Source organism: Myotis davidii, unplaced genomic scaffold (genome assembly GCF_000327345.1).
Source record: "Myotis davidii unplaced genomic scaffold, ASM32734v1 scaffold962, whole genome shotgun sequence".
Classification (NCBI taxonomy): domain Eukaryota; kingdom Metazoa; phylum Chordata; class Mammalia; order Chiroptera; family Vespertilionidae; genus Myotis; species Myotis davidii.
Window position 1 is genome coordinate 3,400,283 of NW_006295559.1, and position 17,833 is coordinate 3,418,115.

A 17,833-nucleotide genomic window follows, 5' to 3' on the forward strand; every position below is an offset into this window, starting at 1 on the left:
AGCTACAGTAATCAAATGCTAATGACAAGGACATAAAGATAGCCCTGTGTAAATTGAATAGAGTTGAGAGCATAGAAATAAACCTGTAAATTTACAGTAAATTAATTTTAAACAAGGGTGCCAAGACCATTCAATGTGGAAAGAATATCTTTTCTACAAATAGTATTGGGAAAACTGGATATCCACATGCAAAAGGATAAAGTTGAACTACTTCCTTATGCTACATACAAAAAGTCACTCAAAATGGACAATAGACTTAAATACAAGAACTAAAACTATAACACTCTTAAAAGAAATCATAGGAGTAAATCTTTGTGACCTTGGATTAGGCAGTGGCTTCTTAGACATGATACCAACAGCATAAGCAACTAAAGAAAAAATGGGTAAATGGGACTTCATCGAACCACTGAATTATACATTTCAAAAGGGTGAATTTTATGGTATATGAATTATATCTCAGTAAAGCTGATTTTTTTTTATAAAGGCAACTTTCACATTTAATCTATTTACAGTGAGACTATATTTACTTATTAATGATATAATTTTAAAAAGAAAAAATAAATTAATAGATGGTTCTGGAGGTTTTTTTTAATTTTTATTATTATTTTTTGTTGTTGTTAATCCTCACTCGAGGATATTTTTCCATTGATTTTTAGGGAGAGTGGAAGAGAGAGGGAAAGACGGAGAGAAACATTAATGTGAGAGAAACACATTGATTGGTTGCCTCCAGCATGAGCCTTGACCAGTGCCCAGACCCAGGAGGAGCCTACAACCAAGGTGTATGTGCCCTTGACCAGAATCGAACCAAGGACCCTTTGGTCCACAGACTGGTGCTCTATCCACTGAACCAAACCAGCTAGGGCCCAGAGGTCTTTTTTAACTCCGACATTCTAGGACCCTATGCCCTCGAGATCTCCTCGGTCAGTGGTTCTCAACCTTCTGGCCCTTTAAATACAGTTCCTCATGTTGTGACCCAACCATAAAATTATTTTTGTTGCTATTTCATAACTGTAATGTTGCTACTGTTATGAATCGTAATGTAAATATCTGATATGCAGGATGGTCTTAGGCAACACCTGTGAAAGGGTCGTTCGACCGCCAAAGGGGTCACGACCCACAGGTTGAGAACTGCTGTCCTAGGTGCTGGGACCTGTTCCCCCTTCTCCTCTCCTAACCTCAGGGTTACTGCCCTTCCAGGGTCAGCAACAATATCATCCATTGCAGGTTGAACCCTGTCTGTGGGAGCTAACCTCTATTTAGATAGAGGTTATATGAGCTAGCACTTTGTCCCCATTTCTAGATGCTTCTACCATAGGCCGGGGTAGCCAATACATCTGTTCTGCAATTAATGAAAAGGGAAGAAACCCTTTTGAAAACTGAAGGATTTCAAATTTTTTATATTAATATAATGTACAGTATAATAGTTTCCAGTTTCTATTAATAAGGATGATTCCATTACTGAGGGTCCAGTTTTTAAATCTGTGATTTCTAAAAACTGGATTTTTGATTTTTTTATATGTGTGCAACACTTGGACTGTTGTAATATAAATTACATGTAGAAAACTATAGCGTACTTCATTGTTTTAAAACATTGACAGCTAATCTGGTACATAAAAATGCATGCCCTTTAATGCTCCATAGTGTCATTGTGTTGACAGTGTAAACAAAGAAGTGTCACCATGGGTCATTTATTAAAAGCAGTAAGTTTAGTCACCTAGTGAAAGAATGGTCTTTCATTATTGCCACTTTATGTTTCTTACAGGACAAAGTTCTAAAAACATCAGTTCATCCCCAAGCATTGAGAGTTTGCCTGGAGGAAGAGAATTCACCGGCTCCCCACCTTTGTCTGCGACTAAAAAGGATTCCTTCTTCAGCAACATCTCCCGTTCCCGCTCACACAGCAAAACGATGGGCAGAAAAGAGTCTGTAAGTGTTTAGCAAAGGTTTCCTTTTTATCCTTCATTTCCTTCTGGAGGGATGCGTTTGTTAGAGCTTCTTATAACGCTCTTAACATTTTTACAAATTAAAATGAATTATTTGTCAAAAACAACTTTGTTAAAATTTTTAGAAATACTTTAAGGCTATGGTTTGTTTATACTACACTGGAGCAGGGAGGAAAGTAGCATCAATTTACAGTAAGTTAAGTCCCAAGTGTCAGGTCCTTTTTCCCCTGCAAAATGACTTTTTGTCAAAGCCTGTGTGGGTTGTTTTTTTCTTCTAAAATGTAGCAAATAGCATGATACCAAATAGTAGATTAAGACACCAGAACAAACCAAGCTGTTTTGTTGTTTGTTTTTTTTCAGTTTCAAGCATTTCCTGAAAATCCAAAATTATTTTATCACTTGTTTTTAAAAGTTATACAGATTGCATTTCAATTGTGGTCTATTGATAGTTGCTGTCTAAGAACCTTTGTATACATTACTCAAAAGAACATGTCTAAAGCATATCAACTACTTAAAAAACACATAACCTAGATGTGTCTGAAAATGTTAAGCCAAATCACAAGAAATAAAACATTTAGCCACATTTTATAGCTCGTTTAACAGAATATTCTACTATGAAGAATTTATCTGCTGACTGGAAGAGGATGCAAATTTAAGGTATTACAGAAAAGAATCTACTAGTAGTTGTTGCTGAAATAGTCCTAAATTAGAAAAAAAAATTGTAAAACTTCTGAGGTATAATCGTTTACAGTGCACAGAATAGATAATGACATGGAATCTGTCTGTCTGACTGTGTGTGATCTTGGGCAAGATAGCTTTATGGTGCTTCAACCCTCTCATCTGCGAGTTAAACAACATGCAGTGCTCTCTGAAGGGAAGGGCTCACTACACACTCTCTTGGGGTCCCTTTCCGTGCGTAGAAACTGTGATTTCTTAATTTGTGGAAGAGCAGAATGGAACCTTCATTTAAAGATGGCAGCTTTAGTGCAGGCAGTTAGCTCTGCTCCCTCTTAGATTCCACTCCAGGGACAGTTAGAATAGTTAAAAATAAACCCTCAAGGAATAAGAAACCAGGAGAAAAGACAACAACAACATTTTTTGTTCCTTGGAAAACAGATGTTAAGTGCTAATTAACTTAGCCACCTAAGAAAGCTGAACACCAAGTCAGCAGTAGGTAAAAACCAAGAAGCAATGTGATTTAGATTTAATCTTCGGGACTTGGAAATGGGGTAAAGGTGGAACTATAGACATGAGAATCAGTCAGAGGTCTCTCTCTTCAGAAAGCAATTGGATTCCCTTTCCCATGCTGGCAGAAGACTAGAAATTTAATTCTCTGGACTGAGTGAGATCAGGCATGTTCAAGTACAGCACTACCCTACTGGAAAATGAATCTATAATAATAAAAGCATAATATGCCAATTAGACTGGACGACCTTCCAGACGAAGCTGGGCCTGCAGAGAAGCCTGGGTCCTGGGTGCCAGAGGGAAGATGATGCCGGCAGCCGTGGGAAGGAAGGCCTACTCTTGCCCAAATTTCATGCATCGGGCCTCTAGTGATGAATATATTTAGCTTCAGAATTTGGCCTCACCCCACCTGCTCCCTAAATTCCAATATGTATATCCCTCCAGGCAGGAAGAGTTTTCTCTAAGCAGAAGTCACAAATGAAAAAACATGCAGACTTTCTGACCTCAGTGGTTCTTCAGGGAAATAGCCAGCTTGCTTACAGTGAACCTACCCATCACAGTCCCATCCAAACAGACCTTGCTCTTGACTTTTAGTTTACACTCTTTTATATGAGCAGCACAGTCAAGGATCACCAGGTACTTGAGGAGAGCATCTGAAAATGAAAGACAAAAAAAAAAGTATCTTTTGTATGTATGTCCTGATGTTTTCATGTGAGTACCTGGTATACAGTAATTAAGCAAAAATAACTCAGTTGAACTCTGGGTATGTTATTTACCTGTGATTAGAAAATAGCAAAATAATGATATTAGCACTTTTAAATATCATTTGTTTGAAGTTCATTTTCTGAGTGGCTCGTTAGGTAAAAATGATTTTGACATCAAAATAATAAAATGCTATTAAAGAAAGAAAGCAACTGGGAGGAAGCAAGTCTATGTAGGAGTAGAATGTCTCAAAAAATATTCAGAAAACAACCACTATTAGAATCTACAATATCAACAATGTAAAACTCAATAGAAGAGTTGGAAGATAAAATTGAGGAAATTTCTCGAGAAAATAGAATACGGGCAGAAATGGGAGGTCAGAAAGAAAAATATAAGAAAATTAGAGAACCAACCCCAGAGGTTCAAAATCTAAAAAACACAAGTTCCAGAGAGAGAGAGAACAGACAAAATGAAAGAAATAGTCAAAAATACAATTCAATAAAGTTTTCCACTAATGAAAGAAAGACCCGAGTTTTCAGATTGTAAAGGTCCATGTTATGTCCCACACAAGTAAATAGAAACTCACACACTAATACATCACTGAAAAGGTTCAGAACTCTGGGAACAAAGAGATATCCTACAAACTTGAAGAATTGGGTTAAAAGAAAGGTTTCAAACAAAGGATGAAGAATTAGCATAGCTACAAACTTATCTTGGAAACACAGAAACAAGATAATGGAGGAATGCCTTCATTACTTCCAACCGAGTTTCTATACTGAGCCAAACTAATTAAATGTGAGGGTAGGATAAAGCCACTTTCAGACATTCAAGATTCAAAAAATTTATTCCCATGCACCTCAGACTCCAATGGAAGACATGCTCTACAAAAATGAGGACGTACGCTGAGGATGAGGAATACCGGAGAACAAGGAAATAGATTATTCAGAGCAAGACAACAATATTCACAGAATGATAATGCAGGGAGATCCGAAAACTTATGTACCACACAGCTACTTAGCAGGTCCAGTGAGCAGCAGCCAACCCACATTGCAGAAAGTTAGAAGGTTCCAGAAAGTTTTCTCCAAAACAATGAAATTGTAAGAATAACGAATATATTTGAACAAATTGAGTAATTTATACAACTAGAGGTGAGATTGGGTTTAAATTAGAGATAACTTTAGAAAAAAACAAGCCAGTAAAGCATAGAACAATTGGTAACCCCAAAGAAAAATAAAGAAGCTACAGGAAAAGAAATAAAGGTTATGAGAAACCTTTCAAGTGAGCTACGACTATTATGTACATAGACATTCTAATGTAAGCCTGTTGACTATCAATCTAATCAAAGCCATGGTGAAATTCATTTGAGAAGATGGGGTGTGGGAACTGTTTGTTTGAATGCAGAGGGGAGGGGGCAGGTGGTAGTGGTCATTAGAGCTAAATCCTCATCCTCCATAGTGGAAAAGTAGTGTATAATATTCTAGAACAGTGATTTCAACCTTCTTCATCTCATCACACACATAAACTAATTACTAAAATTCTGTGGCACACCCAAAAATTTATCTTTTGCCAATCTCACACCAAAAAAAAGGTGTGTTTTTTGATTTACCAAAAATAGAACAATAATAGTAATTACCTACCCTTTTTGCTCCAAAGTGACTTTTTAAAAAGCCAGGTGCCTATATTTGTACATAAGGATTTCTGGTGCCAAGAATTAACAGATCAGACACAACCTTATTATGCAACTTTATTATCCAATGAGATGCATCTCTGTATATGACCTATATATTTACAAATCAAGATAGGGTATTTACACTGGATGGCTCTTGTGTTGATTGCCACTTTTTTTTATTTGACAGTCTAAGGCAGCGGTCGGCAAACTGCGGCTCGGCAAACCATGGCTCACGAGCCACATGCGGCTCTTTGGCCCCTTGAGTGTGGCTCTTCCACAAAATACCGGCTCTTCCACAAAATACCGACTTCTGCGCATGGGCCAGGAAGTTTCAATCGCACTATATGTGTGTGCCTGCACGTGGTACTTTATGGAAGAGCCACAGTCAAGGGGCCAAAGAGTCGCATGTGGCTCGCGAGCCGCGGTTTGCCGACCACGGGTCTAAGGGGGAAAAGGTCAGGTATTGCATGTTTTCAAAATTCTTGCAGCACACCATTAAAAATTGTTGCTATAGAAAAATCAAGAAGTAGCAATTTAAGCTAGAGTATAGAGATGAAAAAAAGTGGGTAAAAGAATAAAAAGTGGTAACTTCTAGAGAATAGGAAGTGGAGGGTGGGGCTGTGTGAACTGTTTTTCATAACAAGCCTTGTAGAACCATTTGACTCTTCACAGTGTTACATATATAACTTAGATTAAAAATAATAACTTCAAGTTACAACAAAAATAGAATATATCGACATAATAAAGTAGAAGAGGAGATGTCTGTACAGAAAAACAACAACATATCTATGAAGAATCGGAGTCAGGAATAACAAATGAGAAAAGCATATGGAGAGATGTGTCATTTGCATCATCAAATTTTGGTGGCATATGGATTAGTCTACAACACCAATTAATTACTTTTCTTTATGGTGATGCAGTGACTTAAAACTGAGAAGTGGAGCAAAAATAGAAATAGAGTAAATCTAATCCTCCATGTAGACCTGCTGTGAACCAAGAAACAGAATGTCAAATTACTATCCAAAATTTAATATATTTCCTTACTTGTAGGAAGTACGTAGGCAGAAATTTTCAAGAGAAAGTTCTTGGTTGTCCAAGTAATGGTTAGCTTATTATTTTATGAAATAGTGTATTGTAGTCAGTGCCCTTCGCCAAATAATCTCAGGTTTCCCCCATTCTAGGCTCTTGATAGCATTATACCTCCATGTCTCCTATAGTCTGTCAGTCATGTGACTGGTTTTGCTCAGTGAGTTGAGTGGAAGTGATATGTATGTATTGTCACTACCGAATCCTCCCAGCTCTGTCTTCCCCTCCAGCACAATGAGCAGAACCCATCTGCCAACCATGATAGACATGGAGTATGAGTGATAAATGAGCCTCTATTAATTTAAGGTGAGAGTTGCTTATCACAGCATAACACTGCACATAATTGGGAATCATTCTCTGATGGGAACCACATACCGACTCGTGATGGTCCCAATAGCATCAGAGCCTATGACTGGCCATTTATCATCTCTGAGCCCCCTTTGCTTTCATTTCCAGCCCAGTCAGCATGATACAGGGGTATTTCATGTCCTTAAAAAGTTCAAGGTAGTTTCTCATTGACGTCATCATTATCAGTTTTTCATACAAACAAGTGGCCCAAATTGAAGCAAAGATATCTCTTCTTTGGAACCCATTGCCTTAAACTATATATTTTTTAGATTTCAAGATTCAAATTGATCTTTTATAGTGGCCCAGGGTCGAGAAATGGTTAGTGTCAGTTAATAAAAAGATGAAATAGCAGTTGAAAAGAGACATCAAAACGAAGATACTTTAGTACTACTTCTCAACCTAAGTTTGTCTAAATCTGCTTGTGTTTCTAATCCAATCATTGAGAAATGATTTCCAAAATCAGTATAGGTGTGACATATTCTGGACAAGGTCATATAGTAAGTCTCAGAAGTTATTTCCTCTCAGCATTGCCTTTCTGTAAACCATAAGCTATCTTTAGATGAAGTTGTACACATTCATTCCTGTTAATGCCCCTGATTTGGCCTTATAATAAAAGAGTGTACAACTCAGTCTTTAAAAAGGTAATTAGTTAAATCTTGTGCCATGTGTTTATAAAATACATGATTATACTTTTCTGAAATGTGAGCAAACTAATAGGAAGTTTTAAAAATGACTTTGCTTCAAGATCAGTAGTAGTACTGTTTTGAGGATTGATATTTGAAGACAATTAATTATTCCTCTCCTTTGTTTCCAAAAAAAAACCCTCTTGGGCTCACTTAATTCAAACCCAGGTTTTATTTTTTAAATTTCTTTATTGATTAAGGTATTACATATGTGTCCTTACCCCCTATGGCCCCCCTCCCAGCCCTCCCCCACTCATGCCCTCATCAAACCCAGGTTTTAATCAAGCCCTGACTTTTTTAGTCTTGCAGACAAAATTCGAAATGTTTATATTCGAAATGTTTATAGAGAAATTTTAGTTTCTCTTTTTATTTTTCATGCGTTATTTTGCATAATGTAAATGACATTCTATACTTAGTTTTCTAGAAATCTATTTTCTTTGGTCATTCATCTGACTGTTAAATAATTTTTTACTTATTTTGGCACTGTTAAATGTTCTAAAATTATTGCCAAATAATTTTCCAAGAATATCTTTGCTAAGGTTAAAGAAAAAGGAACATACTGAACATTAAGAAAAACTCAAATTGATTTGTCTGTGTGAATAAGTTCTAATATTTAAGCACATCAGCCAATTAAAAGATTTTTTTTAATGTTCCTGATGAACTGCAAGACATTTTGCTATGCTTTGTGATAATTACACACCAATCTCTAAAGATCTAAACATATCCAAGTGGAATCCTCTCTAAGCCCCAGGAAATAAAAATTGTCTGAGCTGAAAATCCCTGCATAAACCAGGATGTATAGTGAGGTAAAAACCACCTGCTGGTCCAGATCACCACTGGGGCTGCTCATCCTGTGTCTGGGTGACCCCTGCATGCACTCATCATTGCCATTTGGTAGGTTGAATATATACCATGGTCATGCTAATAGGACTTGTTTTTGTAATATTCATATATCCTTTATCATGACAAGATAACAAAAAGTGTCAGATGAATGAAAACAAATTTGAATGCAGACTCATATTTACTTGTGGAAGTATAGACAACCTGGACATGATCTAATCTACTTCAGGTCATGTTCTAGAAATTGGAATTTAAGACGTATCTGCATCAGAACTATGAGAAAGCAGTCCAAATGAGGGAGGGTGCTGACAATGAAACTGAAGGAGGGGGAAACACATCAAAAGTTAAGTAATAATTAAACTAAATAAAAATATAACTCATCAACATAAGAGGTAGTTTATGGTTAAATGCTGGATAAGTAGTAAGGGCAATAAATAATATGGATTCAAAAGATCGATCACCATGGGCTGCATTGGTCTAGATAACCTCCATGTGAGAAATCAGACTTTAACCACAAACATATTTCTTATTTCATTAAATGCAGCCATTGATTCCCTTATGAATATCAAACAGTTTCTTAGAATGGAGTAGTGGTGGATATCAAGTAGACAGTCAGAATGTCTGTTGCAGGTGTTCCCTTCTTCCTCACATCCTCTGGCAAATGTAAAATAGCTTGATTATATCAAGTTGTTTTTAGTACAAATACAAGAAATGATTATCTCAATGAGGAAATTTATTGCTTATTATTTCAATAAGAGTTTATTGGCTTTGTCCTCAACTCACTCCTATCATGTTCTCAAGAGGGTTGCCACAGAGCCACGTATCTATCCTGTTATTCCTCCTCTCACCCTCCTCACACATGCACATCTTCTAGAGATGTCTATCTGGACATTCCCCAGCAGGCTTTCCCTCCCATCTCATGGACTGGCCAAAATTAAATCCCTTCCCCCTCCCGAGCCAATCTCTGGTAAGATGAAAGGATTAGAGAAGCCCATGACAGTATGGAAAAGTGGTGAGGGAGGGTGACTAGACAATTTGATAGGTGAATTATCCCTAAATTATTAATTGTCAAAATGGTTTATCTAATCATTCCCTAAGGTATTTGCATTTTAAAGAACCAGTTCTGTTGCACCAGTGATGTATTAGCCATGAATTTCTAGGCAGCTTGATTTAGATTGGTAAGTGGAAGAAAGAAATTGAGCAAGTGGCATTCCCAGTAGACCAGAATTTTTGTAGTTATCAGATTTTCTCTTCAGTCAGTGATGTATACTTTCTAAGAACACATGGCATGTGGAAAGTATTGATTATAATGGATTTCTTTATGGGCCTCTATATGGAATTGAAATCTGGCATCTAGAATTTATCTAGTTATAGGATTTTTTCAATTCATAAATATACATTTATAATATTTTATTACTTAATAATAATAATGATTACATTAAAATATAGTGCTATTTGAAATACCTGTTCCTATTTAATACAATTTATTAAAATGAATAGATATAAAATGAATTTAGACATCTGCAATTTTTCTAGCTTTTAAGTCTCATGATAGGAATTTTACTCTAAGGCTAAATTAAACTCAGGTAATTGAAACATGACATTTAGTTAGTTATGCAATTTTATCTGAACCTTGTTCACAGTCCTTTGCCAGGGCTTCAGTTCAAGGCAAGGAAGGTGGGCCACATATGTTCGTAGGAGTGTCCCTTCTTCCTGTCGCCACCTGTTTGCCTCCCCCAGTTCACATCATTGTAAAGAAATGGGAGTGTCCAAGGGAGCATCACAGAGAGCTGTTTTCGACTACTTGTAGATGAAATTTTAGTTTCTCTTTTGCAAACAGGTTTTATAACCAACTTTTTAACATTTTTATACTTCAATAAATTTATTTTCAACCAAAATTCTGAGGAACCTGTGGAGGCAGGACCATAGGAAATGGAATTCTGAACCTTGACTGTAATGCCTTTTTTAGGAACGTGAACATGATGCCCTTTGGGGGCAGATGAGACACTCATCTCCATCATCTCCATGAAATACAAAGGTGCCAGACTGTACCCATGCCAAACACTGCCCAGGAGGCAGAGACGGTGGTGTCTGGGAGAGCTCAAATGAAGCAATTAGAAATATTTAGAATGCCTGGACAGAAATCCCTGTACATTTGACTCATGCTCAATTAAATGCCCCATCAATAGCGTTTGCTTCCTTCCAGTGACCTTTCCTGAAATGTGACATTTATTTAGTCTTTCAGGGACACATTGCCTTGGGGACAGTGCCTCAAAGTGCACATGTGCAAGGCAGGTGGGGGCATGAGGACTTTGAGCTACCCTGTGCACATGGGGGTCAGGCAAGGCCAGAGGCCAAATCCTGAGGCTGTTAGGTTATGCTCCTCTTCCCCCCTCAATGGTACCACCACTTTCTCCTACCCAGCATCTTTCTGCTCTTAAATCTCCTGCCCCATAGCTTCTCATTCTTTATTCTTTGAAACACCTCTGTTAACTTTCCCAGGAATCCACTGGGCACTAACTTGGGAAAGAAAAGCTTTGCTCCTGTCACGGGAACTCTAAGCTACTGAACAATGAGGGAGATGTCTATCACACGGGTGGCTATTGCCTTGACACCTTATGGCCAAGGAACTCCTTTTGATTGTTCTCATGCTGAAGCTCTGTGTTCAGAGGGTCAGTCAGAGGCTTGGGTTACCACAGCTTCCATTTCTACCCCTAGATGCCCATGTATCAGGAATTCATACACATGGAAATACTGTAGGTGGTAAGCACCAGAGACCTCACACCTGAAGCTTGGGCGCAAAGGGCAGAGTTACGGAACATTCAGTGATGCGGTCTGTGCACTTCTCAGGAGAGCCCTGCTGGCTAAAACCCAGCCTTCGCTGTCCACCAAGCAGCATGCCCGGGTCTGGGACTCTATTTGCTGGGAGGTGGGACATTTTTTTCCTCTGCGTAGAGGTAACGTCCATTCCCCAAACCCTGCACCCAAAGAGGGTGACTTTTACCAATTAAATGAAAAGCATGTTTTGGGTTGGTAAAGGCCCCAAGGGAACTGCAACTGTTAGAAGAATTCAGGACCTTTCTATTTTGTGGCAATGATGATAAAATAACAAAATGTGGACATGAGCAACTTTTTAAAATATATGACAGAACAATAATCCAAACCCTTCTCAGCCCTGACATTACAATGGGCTGAAGGATTTTAAGAGTCTTGAATACGTGGACCACCGAAAGGCAGTATTATCAAATTCCCTAACTTGTTTTTTATTTAAGATGATGGCAAAGCCCTCCCTCCTTTCCTTCACCGTTGTTACCAACTTAGAACCTTCTGTTTCTAGCCTTGTCATTTCCAGTCAGAACATTTCCCAAAGTTACTTCAGTGAGTAGCTAGAAGCTTGAACAACAATAGCTCAGAGCATGATGATTGCAGTCAGCCATGAACAAACTGGCCTTATATTATATCCTAGAAAGTAATGGTCTATATTAGAAAACAAGACAGGAAAAAATAAAGAAAAACTTTTTAACTGGAAAAGCATTTATGAAAGCTTCAGATTCCAGAGCCTCACATTAGTAGCATCAGCATTGAGGTGAGGGATGCCCTAGTTATTTGTAAGTGTGTCCTTTGCTTTAACTTTCGGAGAACTACTTGTATTGAGTTAAAAGGCTTTTACAGGCACTTGTCACTATCACAGTCTCCCCTCTGGCAGATGTTGTACCTGGCACTCAGTAAATGTTTAGGAATGAATGGATGTGGTTGAGGGGTCTCTATGCTATGCAAGGATTTAGGTGTTTAGGGTTTATTTTGGCCTCAGGGGCCTGAAAAGTCACGTCATTCCCCAGTGGCATTCACCAACCACATATAAAAGCTAATAAGACTTGTTGGTACATACAGGAAATTCGTTTCTATCAGTTAGTTTAAGGAGTGAATTAACAAAAGTGTGATAGGCATGTGAATAAACCAGGTAATTCAGAGAATTATTTCCTTCACACCTTTTCTTTTTCTTTCCAGAAGTCTCAAAATTGATAGTGTTTGTGTTAAACAGCACTGTTCCAGCACTTGGTTTCCTTTACAGATTGTAACTTAAACTATTTCCTCAACCATGCTTGATCTTCAGCGTGGATTTGCTGTGGGCACCATTGTTTTTGTTTATCTCTAATTGGACTTGGTGGGGATCAGGTAGTCCAGAGAATAGTGGAACAAGGGTACACATTTTATCTTCACATGGGGCAGTTAGCTTTGTTATAAGAAAAACAACCTTGGCTGAGCTTCTCTCTGGGTCAGCCATCACATGCCTACTTTTGGTGCCAGGAGCAGCAAGGGAAAGCACATAGATGGTTCAATCTGCCAGCAACAGGGTGAGAAACTCAGGTGGAGTCCCCGGTGCTGGCTGGCTGGTTGCATCAGTTGGTCTGATCACATGTGCGTGGAGAGGGAAAAACCCTGGTTAAATAAAGTTACATCTGTGCCAGTTGGCCTGGTGGAGGAGAGAGCTATTCTCGTTTACAAAAGATTGGTCAGGTTGCTTAATTATAAAAATACAACACCGAAATCCAAAATGAGACATTTCTCCACAGAAACACCATTTAATTCACCTCCCAAACACAGTCCCTTCTAGGACGGACCTTCTTTCCCAGGTAAAATGTTCAAAAGACAGGCAGTTGCCTGAACAATTATGCTTAACATTTTTATACCTTTTGAATTTTTAAAGGCTCAAAAGTTTCTAAGATATACAATATGTATGTAGTTATTTATTTTAAAAAGCGGTTTAAGAGTTTTTCAAATAATAAAGTTTGTAACTATGCAAATAAGGTTTTATTCTTCCTCAGGTTACACATATGTGAGGTTTTCTATTCAAAGATTTTATTTTAATTTCCATTATATTTACGTCAGGATTGTAAGTTTATTCAGTTTACTTTAGAATTTGTAGCACATGGTCCTGGGTTTTTGGCACCATTCTTATCTTTTCTGTTTATTCTATTCATTGGTTTTTGTAAACGAAGTCTAGAAAGGAAAAGTTAGATTAAAATAGTTCATGGTGTTGAAATGGCAGTAGGCATATAAAAGCATGTTTCTAGCGGCTAAAAGTATTTAACAAATATTACTCATTATTATAAAAATATCTTCAGGAAATGAGAGATGAATGGAAATATTCTACAATTTTCTTTTTATTGCATTCATGTTTAAAAAACATCTTTTATTCTCTGATACACAAAAGCCTTTGTTTATCAAAACTACAGAAGAGAGCATGCATAGTTCAACAAAATTAATTTACATTTTGCTTTAAAATAAGCGCTTGTGTCTGTAGTAGAACAGATTGATACCTAATAGTCTAAGAATTAGTTCTAAGCAAGTAATGAAGCTGCTCTGTGGAAAAGTGGTTGAGGGAGGCTGGAAAGCTGTCCTAGATGCCTGCATCCACTCCTTCCTCCCTGCATCCTACTCCATGTTGAGAGAGGTCTTTTGGACTGTTACCACATAAGCACGTGATCATGCAGCCATCTATTAAAACTGCCTTAGAGTAAGGAAATAGTCAAGGGTTTTACAACCTTCCCAGGGGATTGAAAGCTGTCCTCAGAAGTGAATATGAGGATTGGAGATGGGTCATCTAAGTCCTTCCATTCAAAGTGTGGTCCATAGACCAGTTGCACAGCCATCCCCTGGGAGCTTGTTAGCAATGCGGATCTCAGGCCCCACCCAGGCCTAACAGTGTTCCCCAGGTGATGTCTGTACCTCTTAGAAATGGAAAAGAATGAGTCTATGTAAGATTAATTGAATACCAAATCAGAAATGAGGTTTTCTATAGATAAGCCAGTTTCAAATATAGCCTAGTGTGAGCATGTTCTAGTGGGTGATGGGAACTGATGAGAACTGCAGTTATAGAAAGCTTTCCATGTGTGTCCTCTGTTCTCGGCAGGCCACATGCATTAGCTCCTTCAGTCCTCAACAGACTCTACAAGGTCTGCTATGAGGTGCTGTAATTACCTCCTATTTTATAGCTAAGAGCACTGAGGCATAGAAAGGCTGTGGTTAGCGCCCTTTGCAAGAAAACAACAAAACATACTCATGACCAGACAATGGGAAATTTTTGCCTTATTAGGTAGAGCCAAAAAAATAAAATGGGGTAAGAAACTAAGATCATTTTTAGTTTCTCAATAAAAATTATGAGAGGCACAATTCTTTCTTTTAATCTTGGGAACCTTACATGTTCTATTTTTAAAATATCACTTATAATCCATATCCCGTATGTCCCAAGTACAGCAAATACGTGATCTGAGTCAGTTATTTTAACCTGCCAATACCTGACTTCAAAAAGATGTCTGAAACTCTTTCACGTGGAGACCAATGAAGTGAATGTGGACTTGATATGTAATTGGTCAACTCTAGAGATATGCTAAAAGCCAAGGTGAAATCTATGGAGAAAAGTTTTGCTTGGAAAAATAAGTTTCTCCCTGTATTTCACCTGGTGTCTCTGCACTACAGTTCTTCCTGGGCTGCTGCAGGGGAGGGGTTCGGAGTCTCTGGCTGCCAGGGCCAGCAAGGCAGCAGGGTCACAGGGGAGCTGGCCTGGCAAAACCTGGTCCACCTGGTTCATTCATGGCTATTGTTGTGTTGACTGTTGTTATTTTCTTATTTGGCAAACTAAGGGAAAAGAGGTCAGTGCCCCTGACTAAATAGTCAGGTATTTCATGTCTAAAATGTTTTTGCAGCACACCAGTTGAAAATTGCTGGACTGTGATATTTTGTAGAGTTTAACTTAGAATCAACTTTGGTTGATAAAAATATTGGCACCTCTTTTTTCTCCTTGGTAAATGCCATTTACATTTTTAAAATTTTACTTTGTATTATGTTATTTGAATAGTAATTTGAGTTTCTTATTATAAAAATATGATCCAGTTTAATTGTAAAAAATCCACACACACACACACACAGAAAGAAAGGAAAAAGAAGGAGGAAAAATGACCTATAATCCTACTGTTCAGAGAATAACTGATAAAAACACTTAGGTGGATATCTTTTATTTTTTCTAAACAGAATAACTTAAATATTTTTTTCAAAAGGATTTGACATACATACAATATTATATTAGTTGCAGGTGTACACCATAGTGATAAGACATTTATATACCTTACCAAGTGATCCCCCCATGAGCCTAGTACCCATCTGACACCTTTCATAGTTGTTACAGTATTATTAACTCCAGGCTGTATTTTACATCCCCATGACTATTTTTACAACTGGGAATTTGTACTTCTTAATCACGTCGATCTTTTCACCGAGTCCACAACTCCTTTCCCATCTGGCGACCATCAGTTTGTCTGACAAAGTCAATCTCTGCCTAGAACTTTGTGACTTGTCTTCCCTATTAGTGTATAATATGTTACTGTTAAATGTTCTCTGGGAGAACATTTTAAAAAGTTGCAAAGTTGCATAATATTCTGTTTATGAATGGTACTACACGTTACAGAAATCACCTATCATTAGACATGTAGGATTTGTGTGGAGTGTGTGTGTGTGTTCATGTTGCCATTGAATGTGTGATGAATATCCAGGGAGTTATTTTTTGGCATATATCCATAGTTCCTTGGAGTAACTTTCTAGAATTGTATTAATAATCTAGAGACAACCACAACATAAACATTAATGAGTGTTTACCATGTGCCAAGCACTGTGCAAAGTACATCCTCTGACAATCATGTGAAGTAGGTATTATCGTTATCCTTATATTATAGACAGGAAGCTGAGGCTCAGAGAGCTTGCTGTCGGGTCAGGGTTACAGATGTGGTACATGCTGGTTCCAGGGCTTGCGATCATATTCCATTTGCTCTCTAGCGTGGCTGTACCACTGACTTTTATACTCTTAAGTCTTCTTTGTGCTCTTCTTCCATGTATTTTTCCCCTTGGTGGTGTCTTCCTCTGCCAACACCATATGCTCTGGCTTGGTTTTCATCCACACCATGTGTGAGTATTTGGCCCTTGTGTGCACCACAGCTTCCTCAGAACATCCATGGCCTTCCCACTTTTTCTCCTCGAGGCTTTCCATTTCCTTCACTTCCCACTTCTTGTTCACCCATCTGTTCAAAAAAGACTGGGCATCTTTCCTGCCTCCTGGTTTCTGTATTTAGCCTGTTCCTGCTGCCTGCAGTTGGTGTGGGTTCTCTCATCTGCCTCTCTTGTGATCTGAAGTACTGCATGGAAGTAAGCAGATCTCCACCCACTGCTCTTCCTGCCTCACTTTTCTCCTGCACCAAGGACCCAGGGTTTTCATTAGTCCATAGACAAGGACACTGCTCAACCTCTCATCTTTACGAGCATGGTCTGCATATCAATCCCCATCCCCCAAAACATCATCTGAAGTAAAAATGTAATCTGGATGAATGAAAAAGGAAGGGAAGACTTTCTGCCAGACCTCAGCTTCTGCTCTTCTCCAAGCTCTGTCTCTGCACAGGTCCCACACTTTTCTGACTCCTTTGTTTACTGGGTCCTTGCCTCCTAAAACATCTTTATCCATCATTTCTTCTGGGCCACGATTCCTTCATCTTTAAGACCCATTAATAATGCTGCCTCTTCCAGAAAAATCTGCTTTCATTTCTATCTCTATACATTGGAAGGCATCTGCTATTATGCAGGTTCCTTACTCGTCTGTTATCGTTATGTACAAGTCTTAGGTCTTACCCTTCTAAAGTCAGAGGCCAGAATTCATGTCTCATTTGTTACTGCATTTTCCACACGGCCTAACACAAACGTATTCATTGAGTAAATTAATGAATAAGTAAATAAGTAATAAACTACAAAAGCTTGTCCTATTATATACAGTAGTAGAAAAACAAAAATCATTTAACAAAATTGATATATAAAATTCATATATTATAAAAGAATTAAAAAACTGAGATATAAAATACTTGAGTAGAAGTATAACAACACATAAGCTATTTGGGTGAATGGAAACACCACTTTGAAAAAGCAAATTCTAAATAATCATTTCTTCAGATACAGTGAAAACGAAAATCTTTCAAGCAAACAACGAAACAGAACACAACCAATTAGGCCTAATTTTTTGGAAGGAAAACAATTTACTAAGTAATTTTGGGGTTAGGACTTAACATGGTAATTGCTGAATCTCTTTTAAAGGAAACTGAGATACGAGATTATTCAGTGGGAGTAGTAAGCCAGGGACTTGGGTTCTCAATTAGCTGCCTAAACCTTGCATATACTTCCAAGAATGTGTTTACAAAGGAGGAGAACACGTTTCATGTAGGAGAGAATGAGAGAATCCACCTTATAAGTTTATGGTGAGGAGTAAATGAGTTAATGCATGCAAAGCTTAGTGTCTGCAATATTGCAATCACTATAGAAAGGTTAGATGCTAGTTTTTTTTC

At 37.9% G+C, this 17,833-nt stretch overlaps 1 protein-coding gene across 15 annotated transcripts in view; it reads left to right on the plus strand.

Moving 5' to 3' along the window:
* TBC1D5 (TBC1 domain family member 5) overlaps positions 1-17,833 on the plus strand; it is a 431,389-nt gene that overhangs the window by 390,014 nt on the left and 23,542 nt on the right. For all 15 annotated transcript variants that reach the window (XM_006770168.2, XM_015568088.1, XM_015568082.1 and 12 more), the window contains one exon: positions 1,763-1,926. In XM_006770168.2, the coding sequence (XP_006770231.1) occupies positions 1,763-1,926 (164 nt within the window). The remainder of the gene's footprint in view (positions 1-1,762; positions 1,927-17,833) is intronic.